The 15060-nt window shown below is 52.2% G+C and overlaps 2 protein-coding genes across 2 annotated transcripts; one reads left to right on the forward strand and one right to left on the reverse strand.

Moving 5' to 3' along the window:
• The first annotated feature begins 10404 nt into the window (after nt 1–10404).
• Nucleotides 10405–11266, forward strand: LOC136515804 (uncharacterized). Its single transcript, XM_066509297.1, has 2 exons — nt 10405–10500; nt 10625–11266. Exons 1-2 carry the CDS (start codon nt 10405–10407, stop codon nt 11264–11266), a joined length of 738 nt encoding a protein of 245 aa, XP_066365394.1.
• Nucleotides 11267–14119: 2853 nt separating this feature from the next.
• Nucleotides 14120–14701, reverse strand: LOC136518738 (uncharacterized). The gene has a single exon (XM_066512429.1). It carries the CDS (start codon nt 14600–14602, stop codon nt 14279–14281), a length of 324 nt encoding a protein of 107 aa, XP_066368526.1. The 5' UTR covers nt 14603–14701; the 3' UTR covers nt 14120–14278.
• Between the last annotated feature and the right edge of the window lie 359 nt (nt 14702–15060).

Genomic DNA, 15060 nt, shown 5'->3' on the forward strand with positions numbered 1-15060 from the left:
CCCCGTACCCCAAGCTTTTGCATCCGCCTTCTCGAGAAGGGTTCAGAGGGGTCCACCTGCAGAATCTCCTTCAAGGAGAAGCTGTCAGGTCGCTTAAAGTCAATCGAACGGCTCAGATCGCTACCAAGACACAGAAACAAAAACTTGTGATGCTCATGCAGGTCACGCTGGCCCCATCGCAAACGTCGGACCTGAACCCTGCATGGACATGTCCGGTAAGAGCTTCTCATCGCTCATGCCACCGAGGTAACATTACTGACCCCTGCTTTCATTTCAATTAAATCGTACATTAATCCCATACATCCGAAACGTTACATATGCAATCGCTGCATCTCAACGCTTCGTGTCACGTCACGAAGCGGCAGTCGCCTCATTCGATATGAGCGGCAAATGACTGAGGTTCGAAGGCTGGTCCATGAAGGGCTTGAGGCCACCTCACATCAAACAGAGCCAGGGGAGAAAAAACCAAGAGGAGCCCCAGTGGCCTTGCCCGACCCCGCTCAGAAGCGAACAAGGACATCTTGACCTTTCTCATTCGATTCTAACCTCGAGCCAAACCCACAAAATATCCATTGAGGAGAGGCCAACGGGCCACTTGAGCCTATCGAATGGCTCAGGCATCTGCTGGGAGACAGGTTAAGAAGTAGTGGAATGCCACATGAGGGCTCTACCGACCCCATCAGCGAATGATGGACCTAGATTCCACACGAACATACCCATTAGCGAGCTCATTGAGCGCGACACTCAAGCCATCGAGGTAAGTGTCGTTAACTCAGCCCCTTCAGTTGTAGAAACCGAGGACGAGGTGACGCGCGAAACACGACCGACCAATATCAGACCCTAAGGGGCTCGGGGGCTTGAGCCACTCGATCCAAGATCGAGAGACCGAGGTTTGAAGGCTGACCCACGAAGGGTCCAAGGACGCCTCGCGTCAAACAAGAGCCAGGGGAGAAAACGCAGATGAGCCTTAGCGGCCTTTACCCAACCCGCATTGAGGCGGATAGGGTCATCTCAACCTTCTAGTTCAATCTAGCCTTTAGCCGAGCCCATAGAATCCCCATTGACAAGGAATCTGTTGGAAGGCAGGTCAAGGAGCAACAGAACGCCACTCGAGGGCTTCGCCGACCTATTGCACAGCAATAGGATTGGATTCTATTCGAACATCCCTATTAGCTAGCTCATCAAGCACATCACTTGAGCCATCGAGGCAAGTGACATTGCCTCAACCCCCCTAGTTGTGGAAACCATGGACGGGGCAACAGTCACAAAACAAGCCAACCCTTGACCGAACCCCCACCACGCACGGGGGCTCGAGGAAGGCCGGACCACCAATAAGACCAAACGCACGGTCACGGAACGATCACCAAAATCCTAAGTAAGGGGTACGTGCGAATACAAGAGTAAGTTCGCTACCCTCGCTCCGGTCTCCAGTAACATTCGGCCCCAGCGACCGCAAGGGGTCAAATCTCACTCAGGGGCTGATAATGGTACAAATACCTCCTTTTTCGAAACAGTCATTGCATCAGACCTTTTCCTCACGTCGAGACTGGCGGCAAGGTTTGTGGGAACAGATAAACAAGCACGCCTAGTAAGACTGCAAAAAGCCCATGCCCCGATTGCTACGGTAACTTTGCTCACCAGCACAATCGAAATTTCCCCTTATACACCTCGGGCCCTACAGTCTTAACGAATGGAAAGATCGGATCACATAAACCTTTTTTCTCAAATGCAAAAGGGAAGAAAGTAAGCTCAAATGAATGAAACAAAATTACAAATCTGTTTTTGGACACAAAAGTACCAACACCTATCCACATATTACAGATAAATGTTTATCAAACTTATTCAACTAACTACTTCCTCAGAGGGAGAACTATGTCTTTCAGCCTGTTCGCCAGGTTCTGCACAATGGGAGTCACCGCCTTCTCAATCTCATCCAGCTCGAAGTTTTCGTAGCCAGGCACGAAGCCGAGGCTCATTACCTCCAAATTAACTTCCTGATCATAATGAGAGCAGGCAACAGTAAAGGCTTGGGTGATCCTGGCATGAAAGGCGTTCTCCTCAAGCTGGCCCACCCGCGCAATGATATCCACGGCACGGGCCGCAAGTGAGATGGTTTCCTCCAGCCGCGCCACCCCTAGGTCATCGAAGATCACCCCGACGGCGGTGCGTAGAAGATCATGCTCATCACTCTTGGCCTAAAGAGTCCCCCACACCTCGGTAAGCTTTATGCCCAGCCTGGTAGAGATGCTCTCGGCCTCCATCCTTCGGGTCACCATGGCTCTAAGATTCGCCCGGAGGGAGTTGACCACCTGACGCGCCTCGTCACGCTCTCGAACGGCCTAGTCGCACTCCTCGTGGACCGTGCCATGCTCTGAGTGGAGTCTTTCTGTGGTCTAGTGTAGCTTGTCTTGCTCCCTGCGCAGCCAGGCAATCACCTTGGCATCCTGATTCACCCTCTGCTGCAGGGTCGCGGACCTTTCCTCGGCTTCCAGCTTGAGGTTCTGCTCCCTCCCCAACTCTTCTAGGAGCTCAATGGCCCACAAGCTGGCCTCAACATCCTTCTAGAGCAACTCGTCCTGCTCCTTTTAGACCCTAGTGGCCGCCTCCTCGTCCTATTGTACCCTCATCGACAGATCCTGGAACATCCCATGGACCTCCTTTGCGTCCCAACGCGCCTCGGCTTCCCGCTGTTGGGCGGCAGCAAGCTAGGCGCTCACATCTCCACGCAGACAAGCCTCCTCAATGAGGTAGTCCCATTCCACCTTCTGCTCATGGAGGAACCAGAACTTCTCTCGGCTATGAGCAATGAGGGACTAAAAAGAAGACCAGTGTCAAAAATACAAAAATACATGAAGAAAGAGGAAAGCGAGAAGATCAAGCGGATACCCGGCCATTGGGAATGATGACATCATGTAGGACGCCCTTGGCCTAGTTTAGGACATCCATCATCGCTGAGATCCCTTCATCGAGACTCCCCCGCTCTATGCTCTCGGTAGCATCGTCGAGCGAGAAAAGAGTTGAAGTTGGATGTCGGGGATCCATCCACTGGAGCGGCAGCTCACCCCGCACGGGCGAGTGGCTACCCCCTAACATCAGGGCCAAGGGTGACCTCTCACTGGTCCTCTCCACCATCGCCATGGTGCTCGAGGACCCTCCGGCTGTGTCCCCCTCTGTCCGGCCTGCCTCGGGCTCTGTCGCCTAGGCCACCGGAGGTGCAGATTGCGCCACCCCCTCAGACACCACCATGGCTTTGTCCGGCTGCTCCTGGCTTGGCGTGGTCATGGGCACCTCCACTTGCGATGCTAGGGCCTTGACTTGCTGCGCCTCACCCACTATAGAGGGCACCACAAGCACGAGCGGCAGCTCCATCCGCTCCAACGTAGGTGGTGGAGTCACCTCCGCCGTCATCTGCTCGGTGACCCCCGAGGGCTCTTCTTCAGCCCCGGTGCCTGCTTGACCCACTGAGGGCATGGGCGCCACTGCGGGCAGTGTCGGACCGGTCGACGAGGCCGCAACATCAGCTCCGCTCCTGCCCAAAATAGGAGCGACGTTAGGTGACGACACCTATTCTGCCTGAAGAGCAACACTCTTCTTGGGCGCCAATGCCAAAGAATGGCCCCATCGCAAGACTCTGCAAGAGTTAAAAGGCATAAGGTCACACTGCAAAATAGAAAAACAGGAAAAATAAAGGAATCAGCCACTTACGCTCGCGCTGTTGGGCGGTAGGAACGTTTTGGGGACGAACCCCTAGATTTCTACTCCCACTCATCTGGGCGGGACCATTTCGAGCCTACCCCTTGCTCCTAGGCAGAGGGGCTCATCTCCCTTGCCTCCGAGGGTGCGGTGGCAGGGCCACCCCCCTCTATCGGCTCCTCGGGCACGGCGGCAGATCCGCCCGCCCCTATCAGCTCGTGGGGCACGGTGGTAGATCTACCTCCCCCCATCCACCGGTCCTCTATTGACACCCCAGGTGTGGCGGCTGATCCGCCCACTCCCACCGGTCTTGAGGATGGGCCGATGGTTTGGCCCATCTCCGCTGGCCTCATAGACTCACTTCCCCCGCATGGAACGGGAAGGGTCCCTGCGTGGACAAGCGAGTGCCTGTCAGCGAATCCTCGCCCTCCAGGACACCCCACTCCACATCAGCAACTACCTTGTCAAACTCCTCCTCATCATCATCATCATCATCATCACTGCCTGTCTCCTCCCCTCGCTCCCGTGCTTGCTGCTTATGTAGCATCTTCTTCCTCTTGAGCTCCCTCGTCTTCCTATCCCACTCAGTCATGGTGTGATTCGCTGTCGCCAGGGTCCGGTCCTTCGGCAGTGAAGCTGGGCTATCCCTGAGGATGAGTCTCTTCGGCTAGTCCTGCTATCCCGAGGTCAGCATCAAGGGGTTAGGAATTCAAGAAAAAAGGAGGCACGGGGAAAGAGAACTTATGAAATCAATGAACCTCGGTTCTGGCCGCATTGGGGGATGCCCCAACATTGGATACACGAAATCAAGGATAACGCTGGCGTTGTCCTTTGAAGGCTCCATGTCCTCCTTGATGCGCTGCGCCACTTCGGTGGGGGGGAGCGCTTCATCGACAAGCACTGTCCCTTCGAGCGACGCCCCAGGTGCCATCAAGTATAGGGGAAGCGCGTGGCTCATCAGTGGCGCCACCCTCCATGTATGGTAGGCACCAATGATCCCTGATCCCTTCACACCCCTCTCTTTTAGAATTTGGAGGGCGGTGAGATGGTCCTTGATCCTCTTCTTGTCTTTGTCCGGGACACCCCACTTCCACGACCTCGAGACCTCTTTGATGATGCGCCCGGAGAACGCCGGTAAGGGGGCAGCAATGTCGTCCATGACATAAAACCATTGCGAATGCCACCCCTTGTTGGAGGTCGACAGACGCATCAATGGGTATTCGTTCACTCGGTTGTTGTGGAGATGGATGCTGGCACATCCCACCAACACACTCAGCTCTTGCTTCCCAACCCGCTTCTTCGATAGGTTGATGGCAAAGAGATACCGCCATAGGTCAAAGTGGGGACGAATCCCTAGGAACTCCTCACATAGGGCAACGAACGCCGCAATGTGCTAGACCCCATTGGGAGTAAGGTGCTGTAACTCCACCTGGTAGTAATCCAATAGCCCTCGAAGGAACTTGTGAGCAGGTGTGGTGAATCCCCGCTCGTGGAAGTGAGCGAAGGACATGATATACCCTTCGGGTGACGATGGCTCGTCCTCATTGCTAGGTAGTCACCACTCCTCGGTAGCGGTCAGCGGGCGAAGGAGGCCATGGCGAACGAGGCCCTCTAGGTGCTGAGGGGTGATGTTGGATCAGCACCATGGCTCCATTGAAACGATTGGGAGGGGGTGGATGCAAGTTTAACGGTGGCTACGATGCGGATGTGAGCTTGACGACGGCTGTGATGCGAGTGTGGGAGGCTCAGGCGATTGGCGGTGGAGGTTGTTGATGCAAAGGCGAGGAGGCAAAGTATGGAACCCTGGGGGTGAACCCCTCGGTTTTATAGGGGCGACGGATGCAAGAAGAGCAACCGCCCACCTAGGTCTCCAAGCCTGCCACGATACACCACCGCGTCATGTCGCAGGATATGCGCCCGCGATCCCTATCTTTTCCGACCAAAATCGCGCTGGACGTTTCGCCTTCCCCAGGCAGACCAGGACTCTTTTCCCACAGAGGGGATATGGGTCAAAAAGCTTTTCTCAAGCCTGCCTAGGCCTAGGAGTTCAAGGGCTGGCCCAACAGTCTTGACGACTGTCCCAACCAGGGATGGGCCCATGAGCAGCCAGAACTCAGGCACACAAGCCTCAAGGAAACCTCGATGCGCAATCAAGTCCCAACTGGGCTAACCCTGGACGAATCCCCACGAACAGGATACCAAGGTTTCCTTTAAACCATCCAGTTGACAAAAACCAAATCTCACAGCCATACCCGTGAAGGGTCCAAAATTACCCCCGGGTGATTCTATTCGAATCACCCAGGGGCTCGGGGCCTACACCCAACGGGTGCGCTCGTGCGCACCCTCTAGAGAATCAAAATACCCCCCCCCCCCCCGAAGATTCTGCCCGAATCACCCGGGGCTCAGGGGCTACACCCATCGGGTGCGCTCGTGCGCACCCTCTAGCAAGTCAAAATACCCCTCGGGCAATTCTATCTGAATCACCCAAGGGCTCAGGGGATACTATCAGGGACCTAATACCGGGGTACCCAATGAGGTGGAATTAATAACCATCAAACGTTAACGCTTCCAGTCAAACAAGAACGCTACTACACTTCTTGCCCGAACGATGGAAGATTGGTTCCGCCTTGCCCAACCCCCAAGGGCTAAGACTCCACCTCGCCCGATGGCTGATGGCTAGCTCCGCCTCGCCCAATGTCCGAGGACAAGCTCCGCCTCACCCAATGGCTGAGGGTAGGCCCCGCCTCGCCCAATGTTCGAGGGCAGGCTCCTCCTCACCCGATGTACGAGGGCAGGCTCTGCCTTGCCCGATGGCTGAGGGCTGTCTCTGCCTCGCCCGACATCTAAGGGCAGGCTCCGTCTCGCTCGACGTCTGAGGGCTGGCTCCGCCTCGCTCGACGACTACACCCTGCTCCCTCATAAAGACGAGCACAGGGTACGACAGGACATTCGAGTCAACCGCAGTACCAAGGGCCATGCCCTTCCTGCCTGCAGGAAGGTACTGTCAGGATATGACAGGATGGGCGCTTTAGGCCCTTTCCAACCTGATAGAGCCCGAATAGTGTTGTAGGCGCCAACTTTTGTCCCACAGTGTTGTAGATGCCGCCATCAGCCCTCGGACACAGATACTAACACAAGCATACGACAACAACTATGATCCAAGATAGAACTCACATCACCTTCAGTGATGGACGTATGGTCACTTCCCCGTCTACTCCCCGAAGGATCATAGCTCGGCTCTCTGGCACGCCGCACCATCCGCCGGTGTAGGATGGGACGCACCCACTTGCTGAAAGAGGCCAGGGCACGGCCCTGTAAGGATCAACGAACACACCATCCCTAACACGGTCTACCATGTTAGCCGGACAGGCATAGGGGAAAAGGAAGACCCAACTCCCTCGAAGGACCTTCTCTACCTTTGGTTTTTTTCTCTTTCTCCCATCTGTAACCCCTGCTCGCCCCTTGGTCTATAAAAGGGGGGCAGGGCACCCCACTAAGGGGACCGATCGTTTTGATACGCAAGACGACGAATCAATTCCACACACAACACACAACCAAGCAGCAACCGAGCTCTTGGCGTCTTTTTGACCTTTCCATCAGAGACTTAGGACCTGTCCCTCTCTCGACCATTTGTACCCCCTACTACGAACCTTTTTCGGTACTAATAACAAGAGCAGCAGCAAACTGGACATAGGGACATTCTACCCAAACCAGTATAAACCTTATGTCCTTTAGTACACCATCCGAGCCTAACACGCAATAATTATAAATTTACTAGTTGGTGTTTGTTCGAAACACCGATAGACCCCAAGGCTACGGGCTTCATCTAACCCGACCCCTTGGGTTCATGCTCCGTCTTGCCCAAACCCTTGGGTGCGGACTCTGTCTCGCCCAACCCCTTGGGTTCATGCTCCATCTTGCCCAAATCCTTGGGTGCGGATTCCGTCTTGCCCAACCCCTTGGGTTCGTGCTCTGTCTCGCCCAACCCCTCGGGTGCATGCTCTGTCTCGCCCAACCCTAAGGACGCGGGTTCCGTCTCATCCGGCGGGGACCCAAACCGCCACCAACCATTCTAGGTCCAAGCGTATGGGCCTGGGTCAAAACTCTAACACCTGGGAAGAGACTGACATGCCTCGATATAACCCGTAGCCATGATGGGCCATACCTGAGGATTCACATCAAGAACAGCATCGGGCGTGCCGGTGCTGTTCTGCCTAACCCTCGTACGAACGCTGACAGGTGCATCGGTTCACTACGATGTCCGTTGGGACGGAATGGAACACCATGACCAGCAGATGACGCCTGCGCATGGCGCTAGTGATGAATAGGGCCACAACGTGGAGCCGTCCCTGTTAACATCTACAGGATCGGCGGGACCCGTATAAAGGAGAAGGACTTGGTGATCCTATAAGCCTTCTTCTCTCTCATTCTTCTCCTTTTTCCTCCGCTGTAACCTGCGATTTCCCTTCGCCTATAAAAGGGAAAGCAGGGCGCCCCATGAGGGGGCCCCGATCCGCACGAGACTGAACCACGAGATAGAAACACAAGAGCACGACACGAGCACACAGCTGAGCGGCAGTCGAGCTCTCAGCACCTGTTCACTCCTTTCACTAGAGACTTAGGATTCTCTCCCTCTCTCGCCTATTTGTAACCCCTACTACAAACCAAGTGCCGGTAACACGAGCAGCAGCGAACTGGACATAAGGACGTTCCGCATGAACCAGTATAAACCCTTATGTCCTCCGAGCACAATATCCGAGCCAGACGCGCAAATACAAATTTACTCGTCGGTGGTCCAAAAACACCGACACATAATCATAATTTACTGAATAAATATAACTGCTCTTGAAATTAAATTCTTCTGTTGGTTCGAATTTAATTAAAAGATAATAAACATTAAACTTTGCAGCGGAAACATGGAAAAATTATTTCTCTACTTTTCAGAAGCATTTTACTTTACTCATCTATTCTCTGAAAAATTATCCCGTTGGTTCAAATTTTGACAGAGATTTAAACTAAACAAAAATCATAAAAAAATTGCTTCTGAAAATGTAAAACCAAAGCTTTGCTACAGTTCTGCGCTATCAACGAAAATTGGCCCAACGGCCCATCCGCCAGCCCGCCCCCGCGCGCGTGGCCCAGCATCGCAAAGACGGCCCGCGGCGGCCGCTCGCGCTGCGCTCCCCCGCGTCCCAGGCCGCAACCTAGGTCTGGGCCAGGATTCTTCCAACACGCCTAGGTCGAATGTAGCCCGTGCATTCACAGTCGTTCATCGCTATCGACGGCTATCCGCCTAGATCAGAAGAACAAAAACGGGCGCCGTCCGCTGCTCCCCCGAACCCTAGAGCTCATTCTCTTCTCCTACCTCTCTCTTTTCGCCACGCTGCTCTCTCTCTCTCTCCCTTCTCTCTGAAAACCATGACGGTCGGAGATGATGGCGCCGCCGCCGGTCCCCTCGTCGGTGCACGCGCCCACCATAGGGTGAGCGTGTCGTTGCCAAGCGGTCCAGTGATAGCGCCCTAAGCACATGTGCGTGGCTCGGTGGAGGCTCGGGTGATCTTCCCGCGCTATGGCGGTGGGAATCTAGGGTTAGGGTTTTGGGAAAATTGGGAAACTATCAACTCCTTCTACATTTCTATTCACTTTTCTATCCCAGATTCGATCTACATACTCCAAGAAACCTTGGCTCTGATACGATTGATATGATTTGTAGGACCTATAGGTGCAGATCTAGCGGGTAATGACTTAACTTAGATAGGGAACTTGATGATGTACCTCGCCCAGTGAAGTCGCGGCCATGGCGCCGGCGAGGAAGTAGCAGTAGCTTGACGCTCCCGCTATGGTCTCGAAGAAGGCAGGAATGCAGGTGCGGTCTGGAGGCAGCGGTGGAGCTTCCCGTCGCTCACAGCGCACCCTCACGATCAGACTAGGGTTAGGACATGGTGGGGCGCTGGCGGCTACGGTGAACCTCGTACCTTGTGCCCTAGCCCCCACCTTCCTCTTTATAGCGCTGCACGACGGGGGCCCATCAGCCAGGAGTACGGCTGGACGTCCCCGATCAGGGCGCGGATCAAGGACCCAATTAGCCGTTGGGCTAACTGGTGGAGATCAATCTAACATGCTAGCATTCATAACGACCATCGCACATCGCCGTTGAACTCAAGTACATTATGTTATCATCAACAGGTACGGTAGCTTGGGTGAGTTGACCCTTTTCGGCAATATATTATACACTGTGGCATACGTTTTTGTTAAGATAAGAAACGAAGGCCGCCGCCTATGTTTGTTGTACGCTAGTACCCTTCGTTCCAAATTACAAGATGTTTTAGCTTTTCTAAATACGTTGCATTTGCTATGCACATAGATATATACTATGTCCAGATATATAGTAAAAGTAATGTATTAAAAAAGCCAAAACGTCTTATAATTTTGGACGGACTTAGTACTTGCTAAGGAACATACATGTCGCAACCACCTGAAGATGCTGACCATGTACCGAGAGTTGACTACTTTGGTCTAGCAATGATACAAGAGGTTAGAGCTACATAAATCATAAGCACTCTCTCCGCGTTCTCTATATAAACTTGCATGAGCACATAGACATTTGTCACCACCAGTAGTACACAGCCAGGCGTAGTCTTACTGTACCGTCTCCCAACTCCCATACCGATCTCAGAGAGGAAGCGAAGCACATTGGATCAATATCATCAAATGGACATCGGCGTGATCGTCTTGTCCCTCGTGGTGGGGTTGTTTGGGCTCGCGAGCGCCGTGCTGGGGTTCATCACCGAGCGAACAAAGCTCACTGTATGCACAAGCAATAAGACACAACTATTTTTGACATTTAATTTGTGCTCTTGTATTACCGTTTGCAAGTCATGCTTCCAGCCTTTCCAGTGATGGACACGACGTACGTACTTATTTCTTGCAGGGACATGACATCGACATCGACGTCTACACCGGGGAGTGCGACTACCCGGCCAACCCGGCTTACCTGCTGGCGCTAATCGCGATCCCTCTGCTGGCGGTGGCTATGATCATCGCCTCGCTCGCCGGCGGCTGCTGTGGCTGCTGCAGGCCACGGCACGGCGCGTCCGAGTCCAAGCGGGTCACCGGCATCGTGTGCGCCGTCCTCTCATGGATAGCGGCGCTGATTGCTGGGGTGATCTACGCGAACGGCGTGGCTTGGAACCTCCCCGTGACGAGGTACGACGCCTGGTGCAGGCTCCTCAGGGACGGGTACTTGAGGACGGCGGCCCTGCTGAGCCTCGCTGCCACCGCTCTGGCGATCACATCATACAGCATGCTCCGCGCGCAGGCGGCGCCGGCGACGGCGGCCGCAGCAGCAGGGGCCTCCGGACCCAAGCCTGATGGCTCGTACCCGCCGGCTGCGGAAGCCATCGCGGTTGCGGTGGAGACGCAGTGGTCAGCTCCTCAGAGGCACGGGCAATGGCAAGAGCCACTCCCGGAGGTCCCTCGGCACCCTGTTGGAGGATACAATTACAATCGGACACCATACCAGGAGATGGCTTCCCATCCTCGGCGTCAAGCACAGCCAGCAGTTGAAGTGTGATGATGGCGTGAGAAGACACGCGACGGTGTTCATACCCCTTACGTGTATGTATATGGAATGTGTGCGCCCTGAGTTGATTCTGTGTGTGTTACGTGTACTAATATTGCGTTCGGCTTACCTTATAATCCGTACTATTCAGCTTGTTTTTTCAGGAGAAACAATGTTTTTCTCTCACAACAATTCAGCCAGAACAGTGTTTTTTAGCCAATTCAGCCAAGTTTCAGCAAGCCGAACGGAGCATCTAGCAGCCATTCGCTATGTCCCGTTCGATTTTTCTCCTTTGTTGTTGTCTATTTTGTGTCTAACATGCATGGCCCATTTCTAGTCTAAGAGACATATCTGCACGAACGAGCTAGGAGGTAGGTTGCCGGGGGCTAGCCAAGGATAGGCCTGGGCAAAAAATAGCTGAGAACCGAAAACTAAACAAAAAAACACGAACCGGAACTGAAAACTTCGGTTACCTGTTCGGTTCCACTTCTCAAGAGCCGAATTTTGCTTGGCTAGTTTGGTACACGAACCGGGGACTAGCGCAAGGACCAGCCGGAGCAACGCCGATGGACAAGGCTTTTTATTTATTTATTTATTTTTTGTTTGGTGAACGTGTGTTAAGATAGACTCAGTTAATTCAGTCATAACCAGAACTGAATTTCATTGTTTCTTATTTTTGAAACAAACCAGTCAATTAACCGAAATCAAATTTGCTAGAAAACCGAAATCAAATTTGCTAGAAAACCGAAGGACGGAACCAATCGGTTTCGTAACTGAATGCCCACCCCTAGCCAAGGAGGAACATGAGTCGAGGTTTAGAGGTCACGGTGTTGTATGGCAACTCAAATCCTACATGAAATAGGACTCAAGAGTGGTGTGCTATTAGGACTTCTAATTCTACTAGGACTTAGTGTGGAATCCTATTTGCATGTATATATGAGGGGCTAGGAGGGGACTATATAAACAAGGGTCAGAGGGCATAGGCATATCAACCTAGACGACACAATGGTCTCATCCAAGACTTGTAAAAAGCAATTAAGAGCGCTCAAGAGGATGAGGCTAGACCTTCTATTACACTAGATTCTTGTATAAGGCAAGAATCAGTCATTCTAGAGGGTTAAGTAGGGTTGTAAGCGAGCGACAAACACTTGTACTCTTTTGGAGTTGTGCTTATAGAATTTACGGCCGACTTCACTAAAATCGTAATGTCTTGTCGTGGTTGCTTTAACGTCGTCATCTAGAGTTTTCTACACAATTCGACTACATTGTTTTTAACTCAATGCAAGCTTGTGTCATACTCGCGATAATCTCTATCTCTTCTGATATTCCAGAGGGCTCACCTACAATGCTTTGGGCCCAGTCTTCTCTATGCATGGATGGCTTTGAAAGAAAGATAACTAGAATCAATCTCTTCTCCTAGGAAAAGAATCGGATTTCTTCGAAGAGCTGCAAACTTGACCAGAAGAAAGGTCAGTGTAGAGAAGCTCGGTCAGTGATAGCGTCATACTCGCGATATCCTTTCAAAAATCCGAGGGTGTTGTGCATAACTAGGGGTATCAGATTCTAACAAGTTGTATCAGAGCCGAGGTTGGACTGATTTGATTTTGTGAGAAGGTTAACAGGGCTAGAAGCAATGTCTCTCACTAGCTGAATTCTAGTACTACAACACAAGCTATCATACTTCTTTGGACACCACCTTTTTAAGTTTTATATGGCCACACAAGCCCAGGCATTTGGGTATTGATGTGGTTGAATCATGTGTCATCCCTGATCTTCAGACCTAACTTAATGAAAGGGAGTTAATGACTCAGTTACTTCAACAACAACTGGTCAAAGTTCAGCAGAGAAAGAAGCTCCAAGCTCATAAGCATAGGTCTAAAAGATCCTTTGGAATTGGTGATTCAGTTTATCTATTTAAGACTCCAGCCCTATGTGCAAATTCAGTGGCACCAGGAACTAATTACAAGATGTCATTCCGCTACTTTGGTCCATATCAGATCATGGCCAAGACTGGCAGTTTTTTTTTTAAGAAAAAGACTGCCAGTGTTGCTTATTGCTGCTGCGGCTGATTTGTAGGGCTGATTTGTTGTGAGAGAAAAACATTGTTCCATGGCTGAAAAAGTAGGGCTGATTCTGGCTTATAAGCTCAAGCGAACATAGCCTAAACTATTGCTGCCAACGACTGCCACTATATATACTGTGTTTCATGCTTCTTAGCTCAAAAAGGCAGCTCCATCCACATTCTAGGTTAGCTCTAAACTTCCAGTCGGTACCAATGATGATGCTATCCGATTTCCTATCAAAGTTTTGCATTGTCACTTGCGGCAGCAAGGCAACCAACTTGTTTATGAAGTTCCCATTCAATTATGTGCACTGCACAAGTAGAACATAACGGGGAAAGCTTTTTCCTAATACAAAGAAGAAGAAAAAAACCCTCCCTGATCGTGCTAAATCAGATGTGCCTGCAAAGTTGATTCCAAGTCTGATGTCAGCGCCTGATTATGTGCCAAGTTTATAATGTGTGTGTGAATGTATGGATGTGTTTTCTACCAGAGGAAGTGCGTGGCAATCAGATCCTGTTTATAAAGTTAGGAGAAATTCGTAAATTGTATTTGGGGCTCTAGAGTTTTTATATGTTTTCAATTACCAGGAGCAAGTGCGCCAGCAGCTATGCTGGTGATTCTTACGGTACGCCTCAGGCCCTCAGCACTGTCTTCCCATGGATGCGGCTGAGTTGCAACTTGAGTTTCTCAAAACTCAAAACACTGAAACACCAATGTGCAACGCTCGAAGCCACCAATCACTCGGCAATGCTACGCAGCTAAACCACTCGACAATGTGACAAAAATATGTAATGGCGTTGATGTTTTCCTTTATTTCGTGATGATATACATACTATAGTTTTCACACGAGCAAAACGCCATAACCTCAGTGTACAAACTACTGAAACTAGTAAAACCCAATTGGCAAAAGGCGTCAGGCGTCACCTCTGCTCTGTAGTCGCCACCGCCACCGGTAACCTCTTCAGAGGGAGGAGCCGCAGAAGGGGCAGAACCGGAACTGCGTATCGACGGCGCGGCTGCACGCGCCGCACCTCGCCTCCCGGGGCAGCAGCAGCGAGGGACCCGGCTCCGCGCCGAGGGAGCCCGGCGAGAGGAGGCCGCAGTCGCGGCATAGGTACGCGGGGTCCTTCCCGGGCCACCGCCAGACGGGGACGAAGAAGAGCTTGAGGACCTTCTCCGTCTCCACCAGGTCCGCTGCGCCGCCGCACCGGAGGCACCGCCCCGCCACCTCCTTCAGCACCCGCCCGGCCCCCTGCTCCACGCCGCCTACGAAGAAGAAGAACATCTTGCTGCCGGATCCTGTGCTTCCTGTCGTCAATCCGTCACTCGAGATCGATCTCAGGTGGACTTTAGCCGGTTCGGTTCGATGTGCTAGGCGGCAGGGGGGCGATTTGCAAAAATAGAACTCGAAACAGATTTGACATTGATTCATATTCATAGACATAGATGGATTCACTTAGAACCTGTTTGGCACGGCTCCTCCTGAGGGGCTCCTCTGTTTTTTACTGAAAAACGGCTCCTCCAAGAAAACGTTTGGTAGGGCTCCTCTGGAGGAGCCGGAGCCGGAGCCGGAGCCGGAGAGGAGCCCTGCCAAACAGGTCCTTAGTCATCCATTATTATTATGGATGAAAACGGATCGGATACGAACGGATATCACTTATATTATATTTGTTTTCATATTTCTGTTCGGATTCGGATTTGGACACGGATAGTGTTCGGATACATATACAAATACGGATGGAC

The sequence above is a fragment of the Miscanthus floridulus genome, chromosome 17 (genome assembly GCF_019320115.1).
Source record: "Miscanthus floridulus cultivar M001 chromosome 17, ASM1932011v1, whole genome shotgun sequence".
NCBI classification, from domain to species: Eukaryota; Viridiplantae; Streptophyta; class Magnoliopsida; order Poales; family Poaceae; genus Miscanthus; species Miscanthus floridulus.

Bases quoted from the DNA above. Each gene is read 5' to 3' on its own strand.
- LOC136515804 (XM_066509297.1), top strand. From the start codon at position 10,405: ATGGACATCGGCGTGATCGTCTTGTCCCTCGTGGTGGGGTTGTTTGGG. The intron at 10,501-10,624 runs GTATGCACAAGC...TATTTCTTGCAG, and splicing joins CCGAGCGAACAAAGCTCACT to GGACATGACATCGACATCGA.
- LOC136518738 (XM_066512429.1), bottom strand. From the start codon at position 14,602: ATGTTCTTCTTCTTCGTAGGCGGCGTGGAGCAGGGGGCCGGGCGGGTG.